Below are 24,483 nucleotides of genomic sequence, written 5' to 3'. Positions count from 1 at the left end.
TTTAAACATTTTTCAGTTTTAATTTCTAATGCAATAAATGTTGACAGAACCCATATTTAAAAATTGTGCCAGGGTCTCTCAGTAACTTTCAACTGTGTATAGGGGTTCTGAAACCACAGTGTTTGAGAACTGCTGGTTTAGGTATTATTTCCTCTATAAAGAATCCAGCATGTAGCCAGATTCAGCATAGCTGCAGAATCTGGAATGATTTGTAACTTGGCAGGTACAATCTGGAAGTCCAAAACTGTGGTGAAAATTTGAAAAATCGCACACATAGTAACTTCTTCAGCATGTAGATGGAACTTTGAGTAAGGAACGATAGAACAACAACGCAAAATCTAAAGTAGCAGTTTATAATTTGGGAAGATACAAATCAATATACAAAATGTACATGGAAAACAATGAACATCTGTGTGAATTTGATATAGGCCTTCATTCTTTTTATGTGAGAAACTTGAACACCTGCTCTTAGCTATGCTGTGGGGATGGGTGGTTGGGAGTTGGGGTGGATTAATGGGAAAGCTTTGAGAAATGAACAGATTTGAGCCTCAGAGAAGAGGGAGCTCAAGGCCGGGGAAGTACTGTGTGCCAATGTTTGGGACATCCACAGTGCAGAGACTAGAATGAGCATTCATACTTGGAAAGCATTTTAATGTTCCTAGTTAAAACTCGTTACATAGCAGAATAGTGCAGATGCATTCAAGGCACAGTATGCTACATGACTGCATTGTATTTTTCTTATGGAATTAGACAGATTATTAAGACAAATCTGAGAGAGCATTTTGTCAGTTTACTGTTCCTTATGGAAACTCACAGGAACCAGATGAGTCACTCTAAGCGCTGTTAACTGTGAATCATTTTTTTAAATAATAGTAACGATAATAGTATTGTTTTCCATTGCTTATCAGGGCCAGGTACTGTTGTTCTAACTCTGCTTCTTTTCAGGAGGTACTGTTATTATCCCCATTTTAAGATAAAGGAAGCGAGGCTCCAGCAGGAAAGACTAACTTAACCTACTTTACCAGTTGTGGTGGAGTGAGGATTCAAACCTTTGAGCCTGTGCTCTTCCCACTCACCCTGCTGTGCTTCTCCCTGTGGTACGCTTCACCAAGGTTCATTGTTCCAAAATGCAGAAGCAGGAGTGGGGCATTTCAGGTGATGAGACTGAATGTTTAGTTACAAGAAGCTAGTTTTTGTCAATTTAATGAAAAAATTTAAAAGTTAAATCGAATGCATTGGAACATTTTCTTCTGTATTGTATTTGTTAAAAAAAAAAAAAAAATTCTGAGCTGTATCATAGAAGATGATTTCATTAAAGGGCACCAAAGCTGGCATAAAATGTCTGCTTGCTTATGATAATTTGAAGTTTTAATTTTTTAAATTTTTGTCTCTGGTCCTTTTACTAGCATAATAAGCTTCTCATTAATAAACTCATATTTGAGCTTCCTCTTTGCTCACATAGCTACAGATTATTTTTAGTGGGAATTGTATTCCTTGTATTTTTCTCACTATTTCTTGTGATATTCCAAATAAAATTTGAATTTGACCAAATGAGAGGAGTATAAAGAATATGTAGTACAGTGTGCCCTAAGATGAGAAACGAAACAATCCTAAGTTAACTAAGAATGATCTAATTTTTACTTGTGAATAATGATCAGTTCTTAGAAGTGACATTTTTCTTTTCAGAGACCTACATATTTAGCTTTCATTTAAATGCATAATCAACTTATAAAGATTAGTTTTAGTATTTCACATGAGAAGTTGTAAATTGATTTAATTTAAAATTAATTTTAATTATATGTGTGGTAAAATTGTTGAATCTTATGATGATTGCGTAGGGGTTTATTGTACCATTCTCTCTACTCATAAATATATTTAATTTTTTCCTTCAAAATCAACATTGGCTTTAGAAATTTGTTTGCAATAACATTATGCTTATAAGCCTTAATTATCAATAAAATCAGGCTTGTCTTTATCACGTTGGATGGTATGGGAAGTTTGTGAATGTTCTTCAATTTATACGTTGCTTCCCATATATCAAAAACTAACAAAGCACTTGCAGTCTATCATTTTTGCCCTTATTTTGTATCAAGTTGGTAGTATTAGTAAAATTCTGTATGAACTTCAAGACGTGGTTAACAGTTTTTCTTTACCTTATGGCCTATATTCCTCGTTTCTCTTCCTCTAGAGGTATATTGCCATCGGAGAACTGGGGAAAGCTACTGACACGCTAGATTCTACAGGGAAAGTAACAGAAGAAAAACCTTATGGTATGAAGTTCACCTAATATACTCCTCTTTTTTAACATTTAGAGAACGCTTCTGGGAATTCAGAATTTTAAAATCTCTTACTTGATATTACCAATGACTTTAGTTTTCAGTGTATTTCTTTACATTAATAAGATTGGAAATGGTTTATCACATTGTTGTTTATTTGATATGAATTTGTTAATAAAGATTTATTATAATTGCCTCTTTTCGTATAGTCAGTTTTTTTAGTGTTTAGAATTCTTCCAAATAATTCCCTTACCAAAAAATATTTGCGGCTAGGATTTAGGGCATTTTTCCTCATAAATGAGAAACAAAGTAGAGAGACTCTCTTGTTAGATTTTTACCTGTAGCTTGCCATTGTTTGTTTGTTTATTTTACAATTACTTCTTAGCTATTGAAATAAATGTACCAGGTTTAGTGTTTCAAAACTAATCACATTTCTTTGCTTTTGGAGTATGTAAAGAGATACGACAAAGGGAAAGCTATTTCTCTGGAAGTAAAACAGAACTTACTAGGGCCCATCTTAATTTTTCTACTGTTCCTTTTGTCACTACTTTAAGAAAGGATAGATAAATGAAATGGTTTCCTAGCAACTCTCACAGTACTCATGCTATTTATAATTCAGCAGTTGCATTTTTGTGCAGTCAGTTCACCTACATTATTATGTCATCGCCTGGGAATTATTTGTAAGCTTTCTGGGTTTTTTTGTTTGTTTGTTTGTTTGTTTTTGCCTGTGTTTAATGTCATCTCTTCTTAATTCATACTCTAACCTATTATGGGCAATTCAGCATCTGGCTTCCCTGAGTTTTGTGCTGAGTGCCCTTGCTATGTATTTCATATTGCCCCTGTATTGAGACCAGTCTTTTCCTTGTTCATAGTAGCTTTACTTGACCTGTTAATATGAATTTATATGTAGCCTAATATCTTACTTGATTAATCAAGCAACATACTCAAAAGAAAAAAATCACCGATTTATTTTATCTTTTATTTTAAAAATAGATGTTGAATTATCCTTGAAATTATTATTATAGCATACCCTCACTTAATGGAAACCCAACCCTAATCTTTAGCCAAAAGGTTTTTAAGTTTAAAGAGACACTGCGCAATAGGACAATATCACACTTCCAGAGTATGCTAAAGTATATGCCAGTGCGTACACGATCAGAAGTGGGCGAAGAAGTGAAATTGGTGAGACTTGCCGATGGGGTTGGGTAGGGAGGGAGAGGAGCTTGTCAACCATGACCTAGGTTTTTGGGTTTTAAAGCTGGTTGCGTGAAGATAGACTTCATTGAGTAGAGGGTGCTAGATAGAAGAGGACAAGGGTGACGAAAATACTTAAACATACGTTTTCTTCCTACCCTTAAGCATTTTGGAATTTTAAAAAACTACTCTGTATTGTGTAATTTGTAACCTTATTTATCTTAAAGAAAGCTTAATTTGTTAAAATCACCTCACTAACATGTTGTTTATTGAATAGTATTTGTAGTCTCAGAAAATGAGAGCTCAGAGAATTTTGCTAATTGACATGATTTTTCCATGTGATTTTAGTAAATCAGCAAATGTTTATTGTCTGTTTAAGCTTCTGTAACAGGTACCAAGAGGAGTATAAGTATAAAACCTAGCCTGTGGCCTTAAGGAACTTCTGTCTAATGGAGAGCTAGGACCTAGGTTCTCAACCCTCTGAGACCTAATGCTGAGACCTATAACCAATAGTTTGTAATGCCTTCTTTACTATCCTGAAATAAAATTCAGAGATACTCTAACCTATGTGCACATTTAAAAACTATATAATACAGTAAATGGAATATGAAGAATAAATAAAAGTAATTTATGATAAAAAGGTACATTGATATGTAAATGCACAGATATTACTACTCTAAAAGTCTTAATGAAATAGATGTTTACACTTACACATAAATCATTGTGAATGACACAAATACAAAAGCAGACTGATATTGGTGTGTTGTTTTGGTGACAATTCAGTATATGAAAAACAATACAAAAACACTTTGTGTTTAAATGGAAAATGGAGTTAAGTTCTAGCCTCTACTGATTATAAACAAGCTTTTCACCCACATAAATATCTGGCAGACATCTAAAAGTCATGTAATACATAGTACAATTCATTGTGCTACACCATCCTGCAAATTGTAGGCTATCTAGCATCCCCGGTCCTTACCTATTAATTGCCACTGATGTTGTCACCCAACCCTATCATTGTAACAGTAAAAAATGCAGTTCTTAATTTACCTGTTGGGACCAACGGACATGGATAAAGTAAGGCAGTATGCAGTAAGTGGCAAATGAATGCTCTTAAGCCATTTTTGTCCTATCTAGACAAGTACTATTTTTATCCATTGTTTCAGATAGCTGGAAGTTCAGGAGTAAAAAACTGAGTGTCTAGCTCAGTAGACCCAAGTTCAAACCATATTACTAGAGCTCTTTCCTTTATTCTCTTTCATAACACCTTCTATTATTTTTAAGTAGTGTTTTTCACCATTTATAAATATATATTTGCATGTTAATTCCTAAACTGTGGGGCTGGGGCTGACACCATGTCTCTTTTGGTCCTCACTGTATTCTTGATGTCTAGAACAGTGTGTGGCATGTAGAATAAAACATTTAGTGTATGAATAAATAAGACAGGTGATAGAGGCATTCACAAAGAAGATGACTACCAGTTGCACAGGAAAGGCAAAGCATCTTCCTACCTTCTCCTGTTTTCTCATCCACATCTAGGTAGTGAGACTCAAGTACAAGCTAGTGTCTCTGAGGACGCATGTCTTCATCGTAGTCCTCTGTTCTCCACTGAGCTCGGGACCTTAGGGCCAAGCTTCTAGAAAGCCTAACCGCTCTGAGATGGGAATAGATTCTCCTCTCTTGTGGCTTTTTTAGTGAGAGGCAAAAAACATAAAAGGAAAGTAATATCTCGTGCTAATCTTTTGTTCTAAACACCACCCCACCCCTTAGTCCCAAGACAGGGTGTTACCAAGGTCTTCTCAGGTGATGGAGCTAATGTTAATGGAAATGGCTCCTCTTGGACCATGGTTTGACTGCCCACACCCCCTGGAGGAAGCTGAAGAGCTGAACTGGGTCTCAAATTGTGAGTTAAATGAGTAGGGCCCACTGTAGTACGGCTAGTGCATGGTTGTGTCTCAGTCATCCTGTGGTGCCTTTTGTTGCCTTTTCTTTGTATTTAAACCTTTTTATTACAAAGTATTACATTAACAAAGAAAAGTGCAGAAGATATAAATTTATAGCTCCGTGAACTATATCACAAAGCGAACATCCATGCAGCTACTGTCTAGTCAGGAATTAGAAGATTCCTAGAAACCGTTCTCATGCTCCATTCCAGTCGCTACTCCAAAGATTACTATTTTAACTTCCACCACTATGGTGATAGTGCTAAAACAATAGTGTAGTTTTGCCTCCTTTTGAACTTGCTATAAATGGAGTTAAATAATATGGATTCATGTCTGGATTTGTGAGATTCATCTACTTTGTTACATGTGTCAGTATTTTGGACTTTTTTTTTTTGTCACTGTGTATCATGCCACTTCACAAATGTGTGAAAAAATACATATGTATATATGATATGTGTGTATATATATGTGTGTGTATGTATACACACACACACACACACACATTCTTCTGTTGATAGACTTTTGGGATGATAGACTTTATGAATGGAACTTGTATGTGTGTTTTGTACATGTCGTTTGGTAGATCATTTCTCTTGGATACAGTATACCCAAGTGGAATAGCTGAGTCATAGGGTAAGTGTGTATTTTACTATACTAGGAATCAACAGTTCTCAAAGTATTTATCTAATGTTTGCATTTCTACCAGCAATAAATAAGTGTTCCATTTGCTTTACATCCTTGGCAACACATGGTAATAACACTGTTTTTAATTTTGTCCATTCTGGTAAATGTGTAGTGGTTCTAAATTGATTACTGAGATTTAGCACTTTATGACATGTTTTTGGCTCTTTAGTCATCTTCTTTTGTGTATTGACCAGGTCTTTTTTTTTTGCGTTTTAAAAACTATATTGATTAGTATAAGATCTTTACTCTAGATAGGTGCTCTTCTTTTGGTCATATGTGTTGTAAATATTGTCTCCTACTCTGTGGCTTGTCTTTTAACTCTTAATTGTATCTTTGGAAAACAGAAGTTCTTAGTTTTAATTTAGTCCAGTTTATCAAATCTTTTCCTTTATGGTTAGTCCTTTTGGTACCCTGTTTTAAATAACCTTTCCTACCCCAAAAGCATGAAGATATTTTGTTATATTCTTTATTCTTTAGAAGCTTTATTGCTTTGCTTTCAAATTACATCTACAATCTACCATTTTTTTTTTGTATATGGCTCTCCAGTGGGCCCAGCACTTTTCCCCACCGCACTGCCTCCTAGGTCATAGGTCAAGTACCATGTAGGCCTGGGTCTGTTTGGAATCTGTTTTGTTTCATTGGTCTGTGTGTCTGTTGTTCTATTAATACCAAACTATATTTATTGCTATAGTTTTAGAATAAGTCTTAATATCTGAAAGAGCAAGTCTTCTTACCTTATTTCTTATAGGTTTATAGTTTTTTTTATACCTTTCTTATCAAAGAAGTCACCGTCTATTCCTAATTTGCTGTTGTTTTTTCCCTTAATCATGAGCAGACATTGAATTGTATCAGATATTCTATATGTATTGATTTTTCTCCTTATTCAAATATGAAATTAATATTCCATTTCTGGAATAAGCCCAAATTGATTATGATATGTTATCTTTTATATAAATTATTGGATTTTGTTTGCTGATATTTAGTGTAGGATTTTTGCGTCTTTTGTGAGCGAAATTAGCCTGAATTTTTCCTTTCTCTTAGTGTCCTTGACTGATTTTGATATCAAAGTTGTACTGACCTTATAAAGTGGGTTGGGAAGTATTCTCTATTTTTTTTCTGTTCTCTGGAAAAATTGTGCCAGATTTGCATTATTTCTTTTTCTATTGTTTGGTGTAATTTACTGGTAGACATTCGGAGTTTTCTTTGTTAGGAAGATTTTTAATCATGGATTAGATTTCTTTACTATAGAACTTAATGTGTTTTTTTTTTAATTTATTGTGTCGTTATTGATAATTTTCCCCCGTGAATTTGTTCATTTCATCTAAATTTTTAAACTTACTGGTATAAAGTTGTCCATTAAATTCTTTTATGACCTTTTGACTTTGAAATACTATCAAACTTAGAGGATAAGTTGCAAAAATAGAGACTTATTTTTCATTGTTTTCAGTATACATATCCTTCTTTTTACAGTAATCAGGTCTTTCACTTCTTTTGATGCTTATAATAGCATCATAAATTGGATTTATAAAATATTCCATTTCTGATAGTTCATTGCTAGTATATAGAAGTGGATTTGATTTTTGTATATTGGTCTTATGTCTTTCAACAGTGCAAAACTCACTTGTTAATTCTAGTCGCTTTTGTGTTGATTTCTTGTTAGGGTGGGTCTGAAGTAGACTGTTTTCCAGGTCTCAATTAGCCTTATTCCTACCACATGGCTTTTCTGGAGTCTCTGTCGTGTATGCCTCAGGTATTCAGCAGAGTTTTTTCATTCCGAATGGTTGAAATTCAAACATCTTTCAGCCTTGTACGAGCTTTGGTAGCAGTCTTTAATTTTGTGGTGACTCACTGTATATACACGCAGCTTGGAATTTAGGTAATGTCTCAAGTGGACCCCTATAGACCTCCCTCTATGTAGTTCTCTCAAGTCCCAGCTGCTGCTGCTTCCTCAAAGTCTGATTTCTGTTCAGTGAGATCACAGTGCTTTGTTTGGGATGCCCCGCCCTGTACCACAGTCCAGAAAGCACCTCCAAGCCCAAGCACGTGATTGTGGGCCTTGCCTTGTTTCTTTCTCTTCTTTCAGGGATTACAGTGCTTGTAGCCTGTTGTCTAATGTTTGAAAACAGTTGTTTATTATATATTTTTTTCCCAATTACACAGCTGCTTATGATGGCAGACCTTGTCCAATAACAGTTATTCTATTGTGGTCAAGTATTGTTTTTAATTCCATCATGTTGCTTTTACTTCATAGGTTAGTTAAGGAACAACTATCATGTTCTCAGTTCATTGGAAGAGTCAAAAATTTTAAACAGATAACGTGTAACATGATCTCGTATATATTTTATGAGAATGACTTTAAAAAATTAATTTCAAATGAATACCATCTCATTGGTTTATTAATTTGATAAACAAAGAATAATTACCCAAATCCTATGGTACTTGTATTATACCCATCTTCTTTTATCAAATTTAATTCTTTTGTCTAGTTATTGCATATACTTGCTTTGGAGATTTTATTCTCCATTTCTTTTTAAATCCTATGGAGGTAGAGTATATTCTTATATCATAGGGACAGTTATTTTTATTTGAATTGGACTTATGTTTTAGGTATAGCCAGCATGCTTCACTACATGCTCATGTAGTGAATATGTTTATGATATTTATTATATTCTCTTTTATTCTAAAATATTATATTCACTTTTATTGTAAAATAACTTGCTGTATAGGCTTTCTGTCTGGTGATTTAAACATCAGATGAATAATTGGCCTAGGTCACTGAATGCCCTTTAGACCTTGAGATCTATTATTCCTCAGCAAATTAAATTCAGCAAGAATGTCTTGAGTGCCATCGTAATTGTGTACATTATATAAGAAGAAAAGCTATCTACCTTAAGGAGCTTAGAATTTCATTGGTGAGATAATACCTGTAGATATGTAGTAGGTAACAGTTTAAAATTGTATGTGAACGACATATACTATATATGCCTGAGATGTTAAGTCAGAGAAAGAGACATCGTGGCAGATGTAAAATGAGGAAGAGCACATCTTGTCATCTTGTGTGGGGGAATATCATTAAAAAAAAGCCATCAAAGCAGGACAAAAGAGTACACATTGGCAGGAATGTCAGTAAAGAGACCACTAGCAGGAGACAGCTGTTTGGTCTTATTTTTTAAATGTGTTAAGTTATGAACTCTTGCAATTTTATCAACAGTAGCATTTCTTTTAGCAATTGCCAGCATGATGGTAGAATTGGTTGTCTAGATTGGGAAGTTTTACGTAACTAAGGTGTAATTATGTTTTAATGTTGCAGTACAGTAAAATTTTTTGTGGAAAAAATCCTCATCTGTATTGTGAGCTACATTTGTTTGAAAAACAGTATGAACAGAATAGCCATCTGAGATCTGCCTTTTTGGAGCAGCGAGGTGCTGGAGAAATTCTTTTCAGTTCTGTAGCTCTTATCTGTTTGAGTCTAGATTCTAGTCTTTTGTTCTTGTTTCACTTGTAAGGATCAAGGTCACAGTGAAGTTAAGACAGTCTTGCTGTGTCGGTATTGAAATCTGGACACAATGTTCCATGCTGTCTTCTAATTTTTATTCTGATGTTAGAACAGTAATTCAAAGTATATTAATTAGTTTTTGTTAATATTATTCAAATAAAATCAAATGTAACATGTATATACTCAAATAATAGTTTAAATAAATTTCCTACAAAGTGAAAAAGCAGCACTGTAATTTCTTTCCATTAACTGTGACCTAAACAAGTTATAGAATATCTACATAATTTGGTTTATTGTTGAACATGTATAGTCATCTGTAAGTATAAAATCCCAAATATTGACTTTTAGCGTGTTATAATTTTCAGTTGTTAAAATTATAGAACTGAATATTAATATTGCATCATTGTGTTTGAAATAGTATCAAACAAAAGCTGAAAACACAACTAAGCGACAGATAGTAGAAGCTTTATTTATATGTCTCCATTCAAATTTTCTAAAATCATTGCTTACAAAAATGCTTAGTAATCATGGTAAAATCTTTGCTACGTATACTCTCTTTTTGCACGAGCTTATTTTTGAGGCAAAAGTCAGACTCCTGACTGACTGTTCATTTAAAAGAACAGAAAAAATTCAAGAGCAGTAAAAGGAGAGAAGGAGACAGATAAATACAGCTTTGCTTGGGGACAAAATTGAATGTGAGTGTAAAATTTATACCATACCGTAGAACAGTTTTGAAATCTATCAGGTAAAATTTTAAATGTGCTTAATACTAGATAATCTTAAATAGTGCACTGAGTTATTTACAATATTTGAGGCCTGGAGAAACTTAGAACTTACAGGGTTTTTTCTGCTTTCTGATCACTCATTTTTGATCGCTGCAGGACTATTTTAATAGCTAATGCAACATTTTTCTCAGGTCTTCTAAAGGCCATAGTAAGAACCAGCTATGTGCATATAAGATGATTGAACCGATTATTGGAGGAAAAATTGAAGAAAGGAAATATAGTCTTAATATTAGACCAATATAAGACTTTTTTCTCCTTTTATTTCATTAATGAATATTTTATTCATCTCAAGATAGAATTTGGCCTATAAAACAAATACTATAGTATATACTTTGTCAGAAAAAATTTTAATGAATTTTCACAGCTTTCAGTGCTGTAAAAATAGCACATGTACTTCTGTGGTTGTTTTAGTGTCACTTTTTTTTTTTTTTCCATTTTTGGCAGATAAAATAACTCAAGAAGATATTGAAGGCATTTTACAGAAATTTACTGGGAATATAATGCAAGTACCTCCCCTGTAAGTTCAATTATTGAATTTCAATAAAAGTTTAGTTTTATTTTTTGAAGATTAACATCACTTTAATGAAAAAAAAATGTATGGAGAGGCAGATTTTAAATCTGACGTAGCAAATGTTCAAGTAAAAATGAGCCTGATTTGGACAGGATGCAGAGCTTCTCACACTCTCTAAGAGGTAGTGAGATGTGGTCCCCTCTGTCCTGGATATTGCCACAGCCTCACACCTGTGCTCTTCTGGTCTTTATCAGTTTTTCTGATTCCATCTCCAGACAGACATCAGGGTAGTTCTGGAACACAGAGATGTCGCTTTTCCCAGAATTGCTGTGAAGGGACTGGTTCAGTCTGGTACAAGTTGTAATTCAGAGTCCAGCTAGGACCAGAATCGTATGCTTCCCAATTCTCTGCAACAAATGAAAGTTACTGTTTATTAAAAGTATAAGAATATTGATTTACCCCTTACCCATGTTTTTTGTGCACATCACCATTTCAAACAAATCATCTTTTTCTTTTTCAATGGCTATAAGATGTGTCGGGGTAAGTTACTGACAGTTCTTTTAGAATTTAATATTTCTTTTGTATTAAAAGAATATATTTTTTTAAAACTGAAATAGCTATGGGGAAATGTTTCTTCATAATTTTGCCTCAAATGAAAAAATTTAAACACTTTAGCAGGATATGAATAAGCATTGTTTTAGATCATTATTTAAATAAACATCTTTATAAGAACCGTTATAGAATTTTCTTCTCTGTGATTGTTCTAAGGATTTTGTAGTCTAATAAAATTTTATCACACAAAGCTAAAATCTGATAGGTACATTATTTGCTTATTTGCTTTAGAGAAACAGTTTATAGTAACTTTTATATGAAAATGAATATTATTGGAATGGAAATTATTTCAAGGAAATGTAGCTGAGATCATTGTGACCAGAGGCCTCATGCCCCTAACCCAGAATGTGGGCTAGTGAAGGAAGACCAGAATAGACCATCTCTAGGAAGATGGTTAAAGAATAAAGCTGGTAAGGTTGCTTACTGGGTGTTTGATCTAGCTATATTATATTAGCCTCAAAGATACCTAGAGACTCTATTCTTGACACAATTGTGGAGTAGATTAAAAGAAAAAAAAAACTAGTTCATTTTTTAGAAGGATTTTTAATGGAAAAGGCTTCTAGTCATCCTTTCCCTGCTGTAGTATTATTCTCTCATTCTTTCTTAATTCTTCTCTCCCTCTCTTATCTTGTAAGCTATTCTGCATTAAAGAAGGATGGACAGAGACTTTCGACTTTGATGAAGAGAGGTGAAGCAGTAGAAGCAAAACCTGCCAGGCCAGTTACCGTATACAGTCTCTCCCTTCAAAAATTCCAGCCTCCATTTTTCACATTAGGTAAGATGGAGAAAATCAAAATCATTTGTATTTACATGTACCTTTATTTTGTATTTGGCTACTTTTGTGTAATTTTGATGGATCCCTAGGATATTGGAGAGTTTTAAATTTTTGAATTTAAGGAAGGTTAGGATTTGTTAATACCTTTTTGATAACACATTTAATGAGAAGACCTACAGCTGGAGTTTCAGAAATGCCTTTCTAAATAGGCTGAGTGTTTCATATGTTGTATTATATTATTTTACTATAAAGTTGTAAGTAACATGTCTTAGATCTCTACAAAAAAGAGTAGGTAAGGAGTATATATTTTCAGAATTTTACATTTTGTATTTTGTTATCTTATGAATACTTGTTCCCTTAATTTGGCTAGTATTTGATAGTTTATATTCAGTTTTATAATTCATATTAACTTGTTATTTTAAAACAAAGCATTTTTAGATTTTGGACAAGAAATCTAGGAGTGGAGTGATTTTTTTCTTTTTTCTTTGTTACCTACAAGTTCCTGCTAAAGATCATGAAAATATGGAAATAATGCATGAGGCAGAAATGTATTCTGCCAGGTTGTCAGTTTGAATTTATCTATAATCCACATTTGAACTAAATTTAAATACCAGAATGTTTGTTTTGATTGTTTAGAAATTTTATGATCTCCTTGTTGCAGAAAGTAGTAGCTGAAGCCCTGAACACATAAGAGCTGCAGTTATGAATTCTTAGGCCTCCCTTACACTCATCCTACTTTTAATTTCACGGTGCATACTAAATAAGATCCCTTTTAGAAATAATTTCCCCAAACCTTTTTTCTGAAACTTTGGTGCTTTGGCATATTATCTGATGTGTATTAAGTTCTTGTAGAATGTGGTTTTGTACAATTGAAAAAAGTCACTTTTTTCTTTAGTGTCTTGATTCTAAAATGTTTGACAAATATTAAGAAAAACATACCAAAAGATATTTTGTCCAATTCCATGAAAATGTAGCAGCTGGGTCGGCCCAGTAGATATTATCTATGAAAGTAAGAAAAACTCAACATTTTCTGATTGCACTTAAGCTTTAAGCACTTAATTTTGTTTACTGGAGGTTGTGATAGGCCAAAAGAGTTGTCTTTTCCCCAAAGTAAAATATAGTGCAAGAATGTTAGCACACCAGCCTTTGATTCTAGTGCTCATTTTTTTATCTCGACAGTGACCCCCATCCTCGAGCTTACAGAAAAAAAAAAAAAAAAAGAATTAAAATCTCCAGGTAGTCAGTTTTGATTAATTCCCTAAATGGCTTTATTTGTTTGATAAGACTAGAAACAGCTGGAATGTAGTCCTTTTGTGTGGAAATTCAGGATGTCTCTTGGATGAATAAAAATAATCCAGAATCCTGCTCTCAATCAACAAACTTGTGTTATACTGTATGAAGATGTTTAGATATGCATTCAGTTTGGGAACATTGTATATTTTCGTTATTTTATGTTTTCTTTAGGAATACTTCCAAGAGAACATTTAAGTATTCTGAGCTCTCTGCACAGCATATTACCCCAAACATAATTTCTGTCCCTCAAAAGGGTTGTTTGTTTGTTTGTTTGTTGTATTTGAGTGTACAAGTTTGAAAATATTTTTTAAAATCTACAGCTCATAACAAAGCTGAGATGTTGAACCACTTAAAACCTATTAAATGAACAAGGCGTAGATATCAGAAAATATTTTTTAAAATCTACAGCTCATGATAACTAAGATTAGATGTCTAACTATTTAAAACCTATTAAATGAACAAGGCTGAAGTATTAAAGTGGTGTGACTTGCCAGTTAATTTAAAATGTGTTCATGAGTTTCTGCTGTTTGCTTTCTCCACACTCTGACTTTTCAATCTCACAAACACATATGCTGCTGGATGAATAATTTATGTTTTAGCGCATAAATATTTTATCACTTGATTGTTTGCATAGTGCATTTTTACATTTGTTTAGAGGCATCATTTCTATGTAAAGTGGATTTCATAGGAGGTTAGCAATTTACCATGTCACTGTTAACATTCCAGATGTTGAATGTGGAGGAGGTTTTTATATCAGAAGCTTGGTCAGTGACATTGGCAAAGGTAAGCATAAAGATGAATTATGAATTATCATTTAGAGAGTAATATTCCTTTCTGATGGGAGTAGAGAATTTTCTATTTGTCATTTCTCTGCGTACAGGCTTTAGGAACTGTACTCTTGTTGCCTTCAGCTTCAGAAGCATTATAGGTTTATGGCTGACAATAATTATCAGCTTCAGCAGCTGCAGTGAAATGTTTGTAATGGGAGAGAAAGGAAAACAGAGGAACAGAAAACAAAGGTGGAAATAATAAATGTAAAGACCAACATTTTTTTCAAGTGCAAAATATTTTAACTCAAAGTAGGAATAAGAAAAAAGATTATCTAAAAGTTATTTTCATTGATACAAGTCAAATTTTTTAAAAACTAGAAGCCATAGTCTTACAAACAGCCAGAACGTTGCAGTTCTGTCTCCGACATTTGCTGCAGTTGTGACACTGGATAGGTCCAATTTCTTCATCTGCGAAGTGAGAGTAATAGTTGCCTCATGGGGTTGCTTCATGGGTGAAATAAGAAAAGTGTGTGCAGGTTCCTTATAGACTTGAAAGCAGTTTATAAGGTGAGTTATTAAATATTATTTTGCTATTTAATCATTTCTTAATCTCAAGGCTCTTGGTTCTCAGATTATTACCATTTTATATTTGGAGTGATTTTGAGAGGTATGAATTTAGTTCTGTCATTTGAAAAATTATAGACTATGAGATACTGAATCATTTATCTTATGGATTTTCTTTTCGCCTTTTGTTGCTGTAGAACTCTCTTCCTGTGCCAATGTACTAGAGCTGACCCGAACCAAACAAGGACCATTCACACTAGAAGAGCATGCCCTTCCTGAAGACAAATGGACAATTGATGACATTGCACAGTCTCTTGAGCATTGCTCATCTCTTCTCCCCGCGGAGTTGGCACTTAAAAAATCGAAACCTGAGGAGTCGAATGAACAAGTTTTGAGTTGTGAATATATAACTCTAGACGAGACAAAGGGAGAAGATGCTATAATTAAGACATGTTAAAACTGGGTCATCACATTTTGGTTGACATTTGAATCCTGTGTGCGGAATGACAAGCTGTGTCCAAAAGACAAACAACTATTCCTTTTTTTTTTTTTTTGGCATGAAGAAAAATGTCCATCATTTACAGTTTCTATACTGTACAATTTAACTGCCATACATTATAAATAGCCTTGAAGTTGTTCAGTTCTTTGCCGTCATATGGAATGTTCTTTTAGGATGTTATTATGTTGTTAGATTGGATTCAGGGAAATCAACTTTCTGATTTTGATATTTCTCCAAAGTTTTTCCTGTGAAAAAGTCGAACACATTTTCTCATTGAAGAAAAATATGAGCTACCTGTTTCTTTGGTGTCATAAAAGTGAATGTAAATTAGCGTTACTTTGACTTTATTTTGGCTTCTTGGTGGCTCTGTTGCATTGAAATTCTTTATGTTTGAAAAGGCCATTATTTTACCTTCTTATGTTTACGATTATTAACATTTCTTTGATAAGGCTGCATTTATATAGTAATAGCTGTGTTTGTTTAGATATTGGACACTAATAAACTTTTATAATAAATATTTGTAATTGAACCAAATTATTGCTGCTACCACTAACGGACGTAAATTGAAGACTAAATGTTTAAATTCACCTCTACCATTAGCACAAAGGACAATCCAATGGCTTATGTTTTGGCATATCTTTTCCTGATATTATTAACATAGTCAACCACCTCGTACGAAGTTACCAAATAACATAATTTTTTAACAGTAACCTAAAGAATGTATCTTCAATTAAAATTTTTTTCTCTATTCTTCACTGCTTGTTCATACCTTTTTATAGGACATTAATCCCCATGACATTGTTTTAGTTTGCTCTTTCAAATGATATTTATAAATGTTGAGATAGCTGCCCTGCATTTCCAGCTAATTTCTTCTGCTCTAAATATTTAAAAAACAGTTATTCTGAAACATTTTCGTTCAAATGGCCTACTGAAAGTTGTCTGTGTATCTCCAACATAATTTTGAAAGCATAGAAACATTACAAAATAGTAAATTTCATATGTAATGGATGCTTCATATTTTTGTTGTGGGAAAGCAATATATTATACTGCCATAGAAATGTTCAAGTCCTGCTATATTTATTCAATATAGTTTCAAAAGTAAGAATCATTAAAAATTTCATAAAATAGGAGTTTTTAAATTTTTTTTGGATTGCCCTTTTAAACACATGCCTACTAACAACCTCTAACTTGAAAAATGTAAATATGTAAACTAACATGATTTCATTTGTGGTAAACCTATTATAAAGTCAATATAAAAAAGTTACATGCTTCAGTAGAACACTGACAACATATTTTAAATGAAAATATTAAAACTAATTTTTAGTATGACAAAATTTTAAAGAAAAGAATTTGATGTCTTGAAGTATTAGCATAAAATATCAAAGACACAAAGTTGTAAATTCGAAGTTTACAATTTTACTTATTCACATCCAGTGCCCTGCAGTTTATGACAACCAAAAGTGGCCGTGGCCGTATCCGTCTGTTAGAATGGTACAGGTTAGAGATGTCTTCATGCATTGCCAGCTAAGGTCCAAAGAGGAATATTTAGGTTTTGGAGAACAACTGGGTCATTTTTGTTCTATTTTTTAAAAGTTGTCATGTATAATTTAATAATGCAGAAAAGATTATTCGAAAAGACAAGTACCTTTTTAAAATGGTATCCAGTCTTTTATATTGAAAACACTGAAGAAAGTTTTGCCAAATGGAAAAATTACTCATAATCCTCACCATCCTGATCCAGTGACTTCAGACCTTTAATTTTATATTACTCTTATTCCTTCTTTTGTTCATATATAATTAGTCTTAAGACACCTAAACTTTTTAATTGACTTTTTTCATTTCACCTGATGTACTTAGTTTTGATCATTATTATTTCAATCATAGTCATATTCAATTTATTTAAACCATTACCCTGTTGCTGAACACTTAAATTATTTAAATTTTATTAAGATAAATTCCTGGGAGTGGGTTTATTAAATAGAATAATATGAACAATTTTATGGTTCTTAATATTTGCCTTATTGCTTTCCCCAAGAGTTGTAACATTTTACTGTGTCACCATTTGAGTATTATCAGTTCAGTAAAAGTTTACAGCTTTGAGTCAGGGTTTTATAGTTGTCGCTGCTAATTTACTTAGTATAAGGGAGTTCGAAATTGCTCGAATTTGCTTTTGTGTGACTTTCGCATATACTCTGTTCATTTATATAAATGTCTTAATCGTTGCTTTAAACATTTGTATGAGTTACTTATGCAGTACATACTTGGTAGAAGTATTTTCATGGCCTGTTTTTTTATTTTAGTTTCATTTTTCATTTTTGGTAACTAAATTGGCTAATAATTCTTCACCTTTTATAGTTGTCAGATTTATGAGTATGAATAGTTCACATTTTTAACTTTAAAATATTAACTCTCCTAAGCAGCTTAAACTGATCAAGATGCTCTTAAAATTTCAAGACTCATGCAAAAACAAATTCGTTTTCTCCCAAGAGTTTAGTATTTAAGTACCGACTGTTTTTTTGTTTTTCATTTTAATCAAAATATTAAAGAAATATTTGTGCCTTATGCATTTCTAGGCCTAGAAACTAGGAAGTGACTTCTTTTGTGTCTGGGGCTCCCAAAATTTCTAAACCCTCATTCTTGGCCTTTAAGAATTTCTTATGGTATCATTTGTTTTCATCTCCATACTATGCCAGAGGTTAAAGAATTCCTGTTTTTTCTGAATTTATTTTACCTTGCAACCTCAGCTGATGGGCTCAAGAAATTATTCAGCTTTTTCTCATTCTTTGGGTGGGGCTGACATTCTCTGGAAGCTTTCTACTTTCTAAGTGGGAGCATCACCTTAAATAATGCTATAATATTTTTTCTCAGCATTTATAATTGTGAGGGTTTTGAGGTTATTTTGTCCACTGTTTCTGCTAGAAATGGAACTCTATTTCCAAAGAGTGGTGAGATAAAGTTAACTGACTTGCAACACCATAACGTTGTAGCTAATTTTATATCCTTAGAAAATAATCTGTTCTTCCATTGACTAATGGCAAAGCATTTAATAAATTTGCATTCATGTAGTCAGGGTGCTTTGACATTATTTAACTTTTAATTCCTCCATTATAGGTGAGAAAATTAAGGCATAGAAAAGTAACTTCCCAACTCCAAATTAATGCATTAGTAAGGATAGGCCTTAGAGGCCAGGTATCTTAAGTCATTAATAGTCTTTCAGCTTACACATTGGCTATATGACCTGAAGGTGATGACTAGGTGATTTTATTCCATATAATTTAAATGTATCAATTGTCAAAGAGTCATGAATGCCTTTGAGTGGGAAAACAAGTCTTGAAGATGTAGACCAGGCCTTTAAGTAGCTTTCACTTACTTCAGATGGAAACCAAAGAAATGTACATATAAAAAGATTAGGGCTGCAAGACAATACCTAAGTATCAGTGAGTGGTATTACCAAAAAGTGCAGGTGATGTTTAATGGAGCAATAATTAATTTCTACAAACACCTGTTGAGCTCCTGAGGATGGGGAGAGACAATACAGTGATCAGGACACCTGCATTGAGGAAGAGGGCCTTGAACCACAAATAATACTTAAAGAGTTACAGGAGAGCAGTTGGGGTGGGTGAGAAGAGTTCTAGCAAAGATGGCGGTGTACGAGGCACATTCAGTCAGGAAACGGGAGCACGGTCTGTTTGGAGAGGAACGTTCGTGTCAATATGTGGTTTGAAAGGCAGATTGGCATTATGTTGTTCAGAGCCTTGAAAGCCAGAATTAAGTAAAGCACAGAGGAGGGACCGTTCATGTGGAAGCTTTACTTTTCGGAGATGAATCTGGCAGTGGTATGTGGCAAGGACTGAAATAGAGGGCAGAAAGACCAGTTAGAACTGAGTCTGGTGCAATAATCGGGGATTGAGGGAATAAAAACTCTCTGAACTAGAGTATTATCAGATAATGGATGTTTAAATGGACAGTTTAAAGGAAAACATGATATTCAGTGATTTGTTAAGATAGTTGAGGGCCAGAGAATTGGAAGAAAAAATGATTAGCAATAGTCAGCAAATGGTTTTTCTTAAAGGTAATAAATCTGAGTTTTGGTATAAGAGTAGCATTTTGGGGGGCGTTAGGTAGTTTGAATTGTTAGTTACCTTTGGTAATGATGATCACCATGCTTATTCCTTTTTTGACAGCCTTGACTTCCTCCGTGACCAAACAGTGAGCCTCCCAGAAAGAATTACGCTTTTTCCCCTCTCTCCAAAGTGTCTGGCGTATAGTAGGTTTGTTGAATTTAATCTATGATTACGCACTCCCAATTATTATTCCAAATACTAAATCATGCCTGTGGTTCAGAGCATGGGCTGTGGAGTTATGGGTTTTCCAAGTTCTGCTTATCGTCAGCTATTAGCCTTAGGCAAGTTAATTTACTTTTTTGAGCCCCAGTTTCCTCATTTGTAAAATGGGGATATTAATAGTGTCACCATAAAATTATGAAGTCTAAATTAGGTCATTCAGGTAAAGTGTTTTAGCATGATTCTCAGAACTTAGTAAACAGAAGCAAATGCCACATACCTGATTTACATGTAAAAGAATAAATTCTCATGGTTTCTGGATTTAAGGTATATGTTTCAAAAATGCTTTATAAGAAATTGTTTTGGTAGGAAGAATTGAGCTTAAAGGATTTCCTGACAGCAAAGATTATCAAATAGTGCAATAGACTATTGATTACGTATAGAAAAAATCTTGAAAATATTGATGTTTACCTTTTGTGTTTTAAGTGTACTAGCGTGTACTAAGTACACACGCATGCATACACACATATACACCACTAAAGTTAGTAAGCCCCCTTTCATGGACCCCCCCTTAACCCACCAACAATCCTGTGAAGTAGGAATGATCAGTCTGTATCTGTTATTTTAGTGAAGATCTTGAAGTGGCACTGAGTACTAGGTGACTTGCCAAGAGTCACATAGCTAGAGTGGCAGAGTTAGATCTCTGATTCCAAAATGTTGTTTATATTACATCTGGCAATCTGAAGAACAGATGTTTAGTGGGAGGAATGAAACACATGCTGTAATGCCAAAAAATAACTGGAAATAAAAGCAGAAAACAAGACATTTGTTTCTGTTATAATATGACAGAAAACAAGGCTCTTGTGGTTTGGGATTGAGCATTCAGAGGAGAGACGGGGACTGGTTCGATTTGGGTGAGACTACTCTTAGAACACAGCATCTGGTTCTGGCTACTCATTACTGGGCTTATGGAAATCAGCTGGATGAGGTTCAAAGAAAAGCTCCAAAATGATTAAGGGGCTGACAGCATTGATTAGTAAGGAACGACTAAAAGAATTAAATATGTAAAGCTCAGCTAAGCAAAAACGAAGGAAAAACAAGCTAAATGTATACAAATATCTGAAATGTGTAAACATTACAAAGGGAGATCAATTATTTAGCATGATGCATGGTATAATATGTAGTAATAGAATGAAAATTTAAGCAGAGTATAAAGAAAATTTTCCCGATAATCAATAAAGGCCATCCTTGGCATAGAGCCCTTCCCTAAAGAAGCAGGAGAAATGTCGAGCATTATGACTTCTAAAACTTCCCTGAGATCTAGAAATTAGATGATGTTAGAGAATTATTATTAATTTGGTTGGGTGTGATAATGATATTGTGGCTCTATAAGAAAATGTCATTTTTTAGAGTTACTGTGGAATAAAGGGGTTGAATAACATGATGTAAGAGATTCGCTTAAAAATACTACAGCAAGGAAAGGAGGGAGGACAGAAGAAAAAGGAAGGGTGGGAAAGAGGAAAAAGAAAGGGAAGGAAGGAAGTGAGGGAGGGAGGAAGAATGAAAGAAAAGCATAGATGAAGCAAGTGTGGCGAAATGTCGATAATGTTGAATCTGAAAATAAGGTAATATGTGAGTGCATTTTACTCTTTTTACTTTTACATATGTTTGAAACTTTCATAATAAAACAATTAAATGATATTTTCCCAAACAAAGCTCAGCAGTGTTTTAACCCCTGGCCTTCCTGAATAGAAAAGCATTACTGCCACACAGGCAGACTTCTGGTTGACCAGGACCCATGACGGTAGGGATCAATGTCTCTATTCACCATCTTGCCCTAGTAATGTAGATCGGGTTTAAGGACTCTTTCTAAAACTACAAATAGAAATCCAAGAAAATTCTTAGGATCTTAGTTCTGTAGAGGTAGCTTCAGGAGGTAGAATTTCTCAGGTGAAGGAGCAGAGAGCAGGGTTGTTGAAAGGTTAACAACTGACCTCTCCTGCTCTCCTGCCCCTTGTTCCTGGAAAATACTGGCCATTGAGCAGAGGTCTGGGTGCCTTCAGAATAGCCAAGTCCTATTCTGTTCAATGAACAAGAAGGGTAATTTATAAAGTGAAAGATTTCAAATGTCTATGAAGCTGAAGTTTGAAAAAAAAAAAGATTTTTAAAAACCACCTTTTATCTTAAACGCGTCTTCTTGCAGGTGAATTTTTGGGCAAGCAATTTAGTGAGCATTTGGAATGTATGCCCTAACTTTGCTTTTTTGTTAGATGAATATAAATATTTAACTGAATTTCACTTATGCCAATTAAACATGAACACAGACCCAGTATTTGAGGACCTGTCATGTCTGAATTTCTCCAGGGTACATAACTAGGCCAGCAAATGGCAGTTGGAGTGAGGCTGATTCCAGCTCAGTATAAGGACAGAACCTGTAACCACTGGAGCTGTCAGAAAATGAAGCAGAGGCTGAATGTGGACATGTTTGGTTGAGTCTATCTCATGACAGACATCCTTTCTCTAGCCCAGGGTCACTGTCTTAGCTCAGGCCCTTATCATCTCTTACCTGGGCTATTGCAGTAGCCATAATTAGGCTTCTACATGTCATCATCCTCTACCTTTACTCCAGAGTGGCTGTTCTGAAACACAATAGATTGTGTCATTCCTCTGTTAAAAGTCTTTGCATCTAGAGTATACAGTGACAAGAACCATATCTTATTTTTGACCATATCCCTGGTACTTCATACCTTACCTAGCGCATAGACATTCTTCAGTGAAGATTTGATTGAATGCATGAAATCTTCAGTGCCTCCCATTCTCCCAGTTGCCTCTCTGTGGCTTTGTACTTATTTAGCCCAGAAGGTGGCTTTTCCCCCCATGTCCACCCGGTAATTTTTCAAGACTCAAAGTTTATAGTAATGAAGTCTTTGGGGACGGCCCGGTCAGAATTGATCTACCCTCATCTCAGCTGTCATGTACCTCATAGATACATTCATTACCATACTTAGTCCCCCATGCTAATCATACATTGTTGTCCTCCCCACTTTACTTGAGAATGAACACTATGTTTTCATCTTTATTTTCCCAGTGCCCAGCATATTCGAGGCACTCAATATCATCAGATGAACCTTGGGCATCATGATGTTCCAAGTATGGGAAGAGAGTGAGCATTAACCAAGTTTAAGTGAACGATAAAGGTGGCATTCATTCACCACATATTTATTGACTGCAGACTATCCGGCCTGCTTTCCTGTCTGTAGTGCAAAGTGAGTGTAGTACCATAGAACCAGGGATAAAGCTGATCTCTAAGTTAACCTTTAGCCTATTGCTGGTCCTTGGATGGAGAAACATTTCCCCCCATTTCTGTGTTTTGGGGACAGGAAGATGAGTAATGCACTGATGCATGCTGGAAATATTTATCCCACTACCCTGAGTTGCCTCTCAACTCTAAGCATCAATGAAAGAAACAAGATGATATACAACTTATTCTAATTTTGGTAGCATTGTTTATTTGTTTCCTTTTTAAGGAGGAGGTAGAATTGGATTGTTTGTTTGGTTTCTTCTTCAATAAGAAGCATCTTAATATAACTAGTCTGGACATCTGTCCCATTTTCAAAAATTACAAGTTTTGATCATTGCTAAATTGTACAGATCCCGGTCTGTCTGCTCTGCATACATTTGCATTTATAAAAGCTGAAGCAGACTAAAAGTCTTTCTAATGCAATCCCCTAAATGTGTGAAGTATTAGATTGCTTTCCCCTATTGGTTCATGCATTGCTAAGGGCTTAAAAGGATCATTGATTTGAATTATTTAATGTGTACAGCAGGTTGAGTTTCCTTTTTTTTTTTTTTTTGTTTAAGAATCTTTGGGGACAATGCTTTTTTTTTTATGTTAAATCTCATTTTTCTTTGAAAATAAGAAGTTAAAGCTGTATTCACATGAGCTCCCAAAGTGCCAGATTTTCATTGTGTTTTTAAACCATCTAGAAAATGTTTGATTCTAATGAAACGTTACTGCTGAAAATTGGGTAGAAATTGCTAGGCTGAAAATATAGTTATAACTACTTATTATTCTAATGTATTATTTTTTTCTTTTTCTTTTTGGAGCTGATGCAGATGAAATAAAAGAGGGAAAAATTCTGTCTATAATAAAAAGCCATCCTGGATTTTTGTTGTCATTTTTGAAATTTAAGCTGATTTTGACTTAAATTCAATAAACACAGCCCTGGACTTTAAACGTTGAACATTTTTATTCTGTAATTTAAATTTTAGTTACTTTTTTTTTTTTTTTGATGGCTTACTTTCTTTGTGGAAAGACAGTTGTGTCATGTCGGCACAATTTGTGATGGTAACATCTGGGAGAATGAATTTATTTTAGTTTGCGTTATCTTCAGAAATAGTGCCAAAAATGGAGACTTGTTCGTGATGTCTAGTGTGGCTTCCTATAATAAAGCAAAGAGTCTTATTTATTTGTCAGGACACTGCACGAATTAAAAAAATGGAAGCCCCATCCACGTAAGGCAGTCGTATGATGTAAAAAGTTTAGGTGGGGGAATTAGTAGGGTGACTATGTAATTTATCATCTAGACCCAAATGCTTTTGAGAGACATTAAGTGATCAACAACAGGTATAAACTAGGACAAACCAAATTGCCCTCATCACCCTATTTTATTATTTTTGTTGTTGTTGCTACTGTTTTATCTACCGGTTTTATTAACCGGCCACCTAGGAGAAATATTATCATTCCTCTAATATTTTACTTTTAAAAGTATCATTACTATAACCTAGCTAAGTACCA

The 24,483-nt window shown here is 34.1% G+C and overlaps 1 protein-coding gene across 1 annotated transcript in view; it reads left to right on the top strand.

Moving 5' to 3' along the window:
- TRUB1 (TruB pseudouridine synthase family member 1) overlaps positions 1 to 16,529 on the top strand; it is a 30,786-nt gene extending 14,257 nt beyond the window's left edge. Inside the window, exons 4-8 of the mRNA XM_006920838.3 lie at positions 2,189 to 2,270; positions 10,823 to 10,895; positions 12,137 to 12,276; positions 14,296 to 14,352; positions 15,101 to 16,529. Of these exons, the coding sequence (XP_006920900.1) occupies positions 2,189 to 2,270; positions 10,823 to 10,895; positions 12,137 to 12,276; positions 14,296 to 14,352; positions 15,101 to 15,360 (612 nt within the window). The 3' untranslated portion in view covers positions 15,361 to 16,529. The remainder of the gene's footprint in view (positions 1 to 2,188; positions 2,271 to 10,822; positions 10,896 to 12,136; positions 12,277 to 14,295; positions 14,353 to 15,100) is intronic.
- Positions 16,530 to 24,483: the final 7,954 nt, after the last annotated feature.

Source organism: Pteropus alecto, unplaced genomic scaffold (assembly GCF_000325575.1).
Source record: "Pteropus alecto unplaced genomic scaffold, ASM32557v1 scaffold177, whole genome shotgun sequence".
NCBI lineage: Eukaryota > Metazoa > Chordata > Mammalia > Chiroptera > Pteropodidae > Pteropus > Pteropus alecto.
The sequence above is the reverse complement of the archived record's forward strand: the minus strand, read 5'-3'. Positions and strand labels throughout refer to the sequence as shown.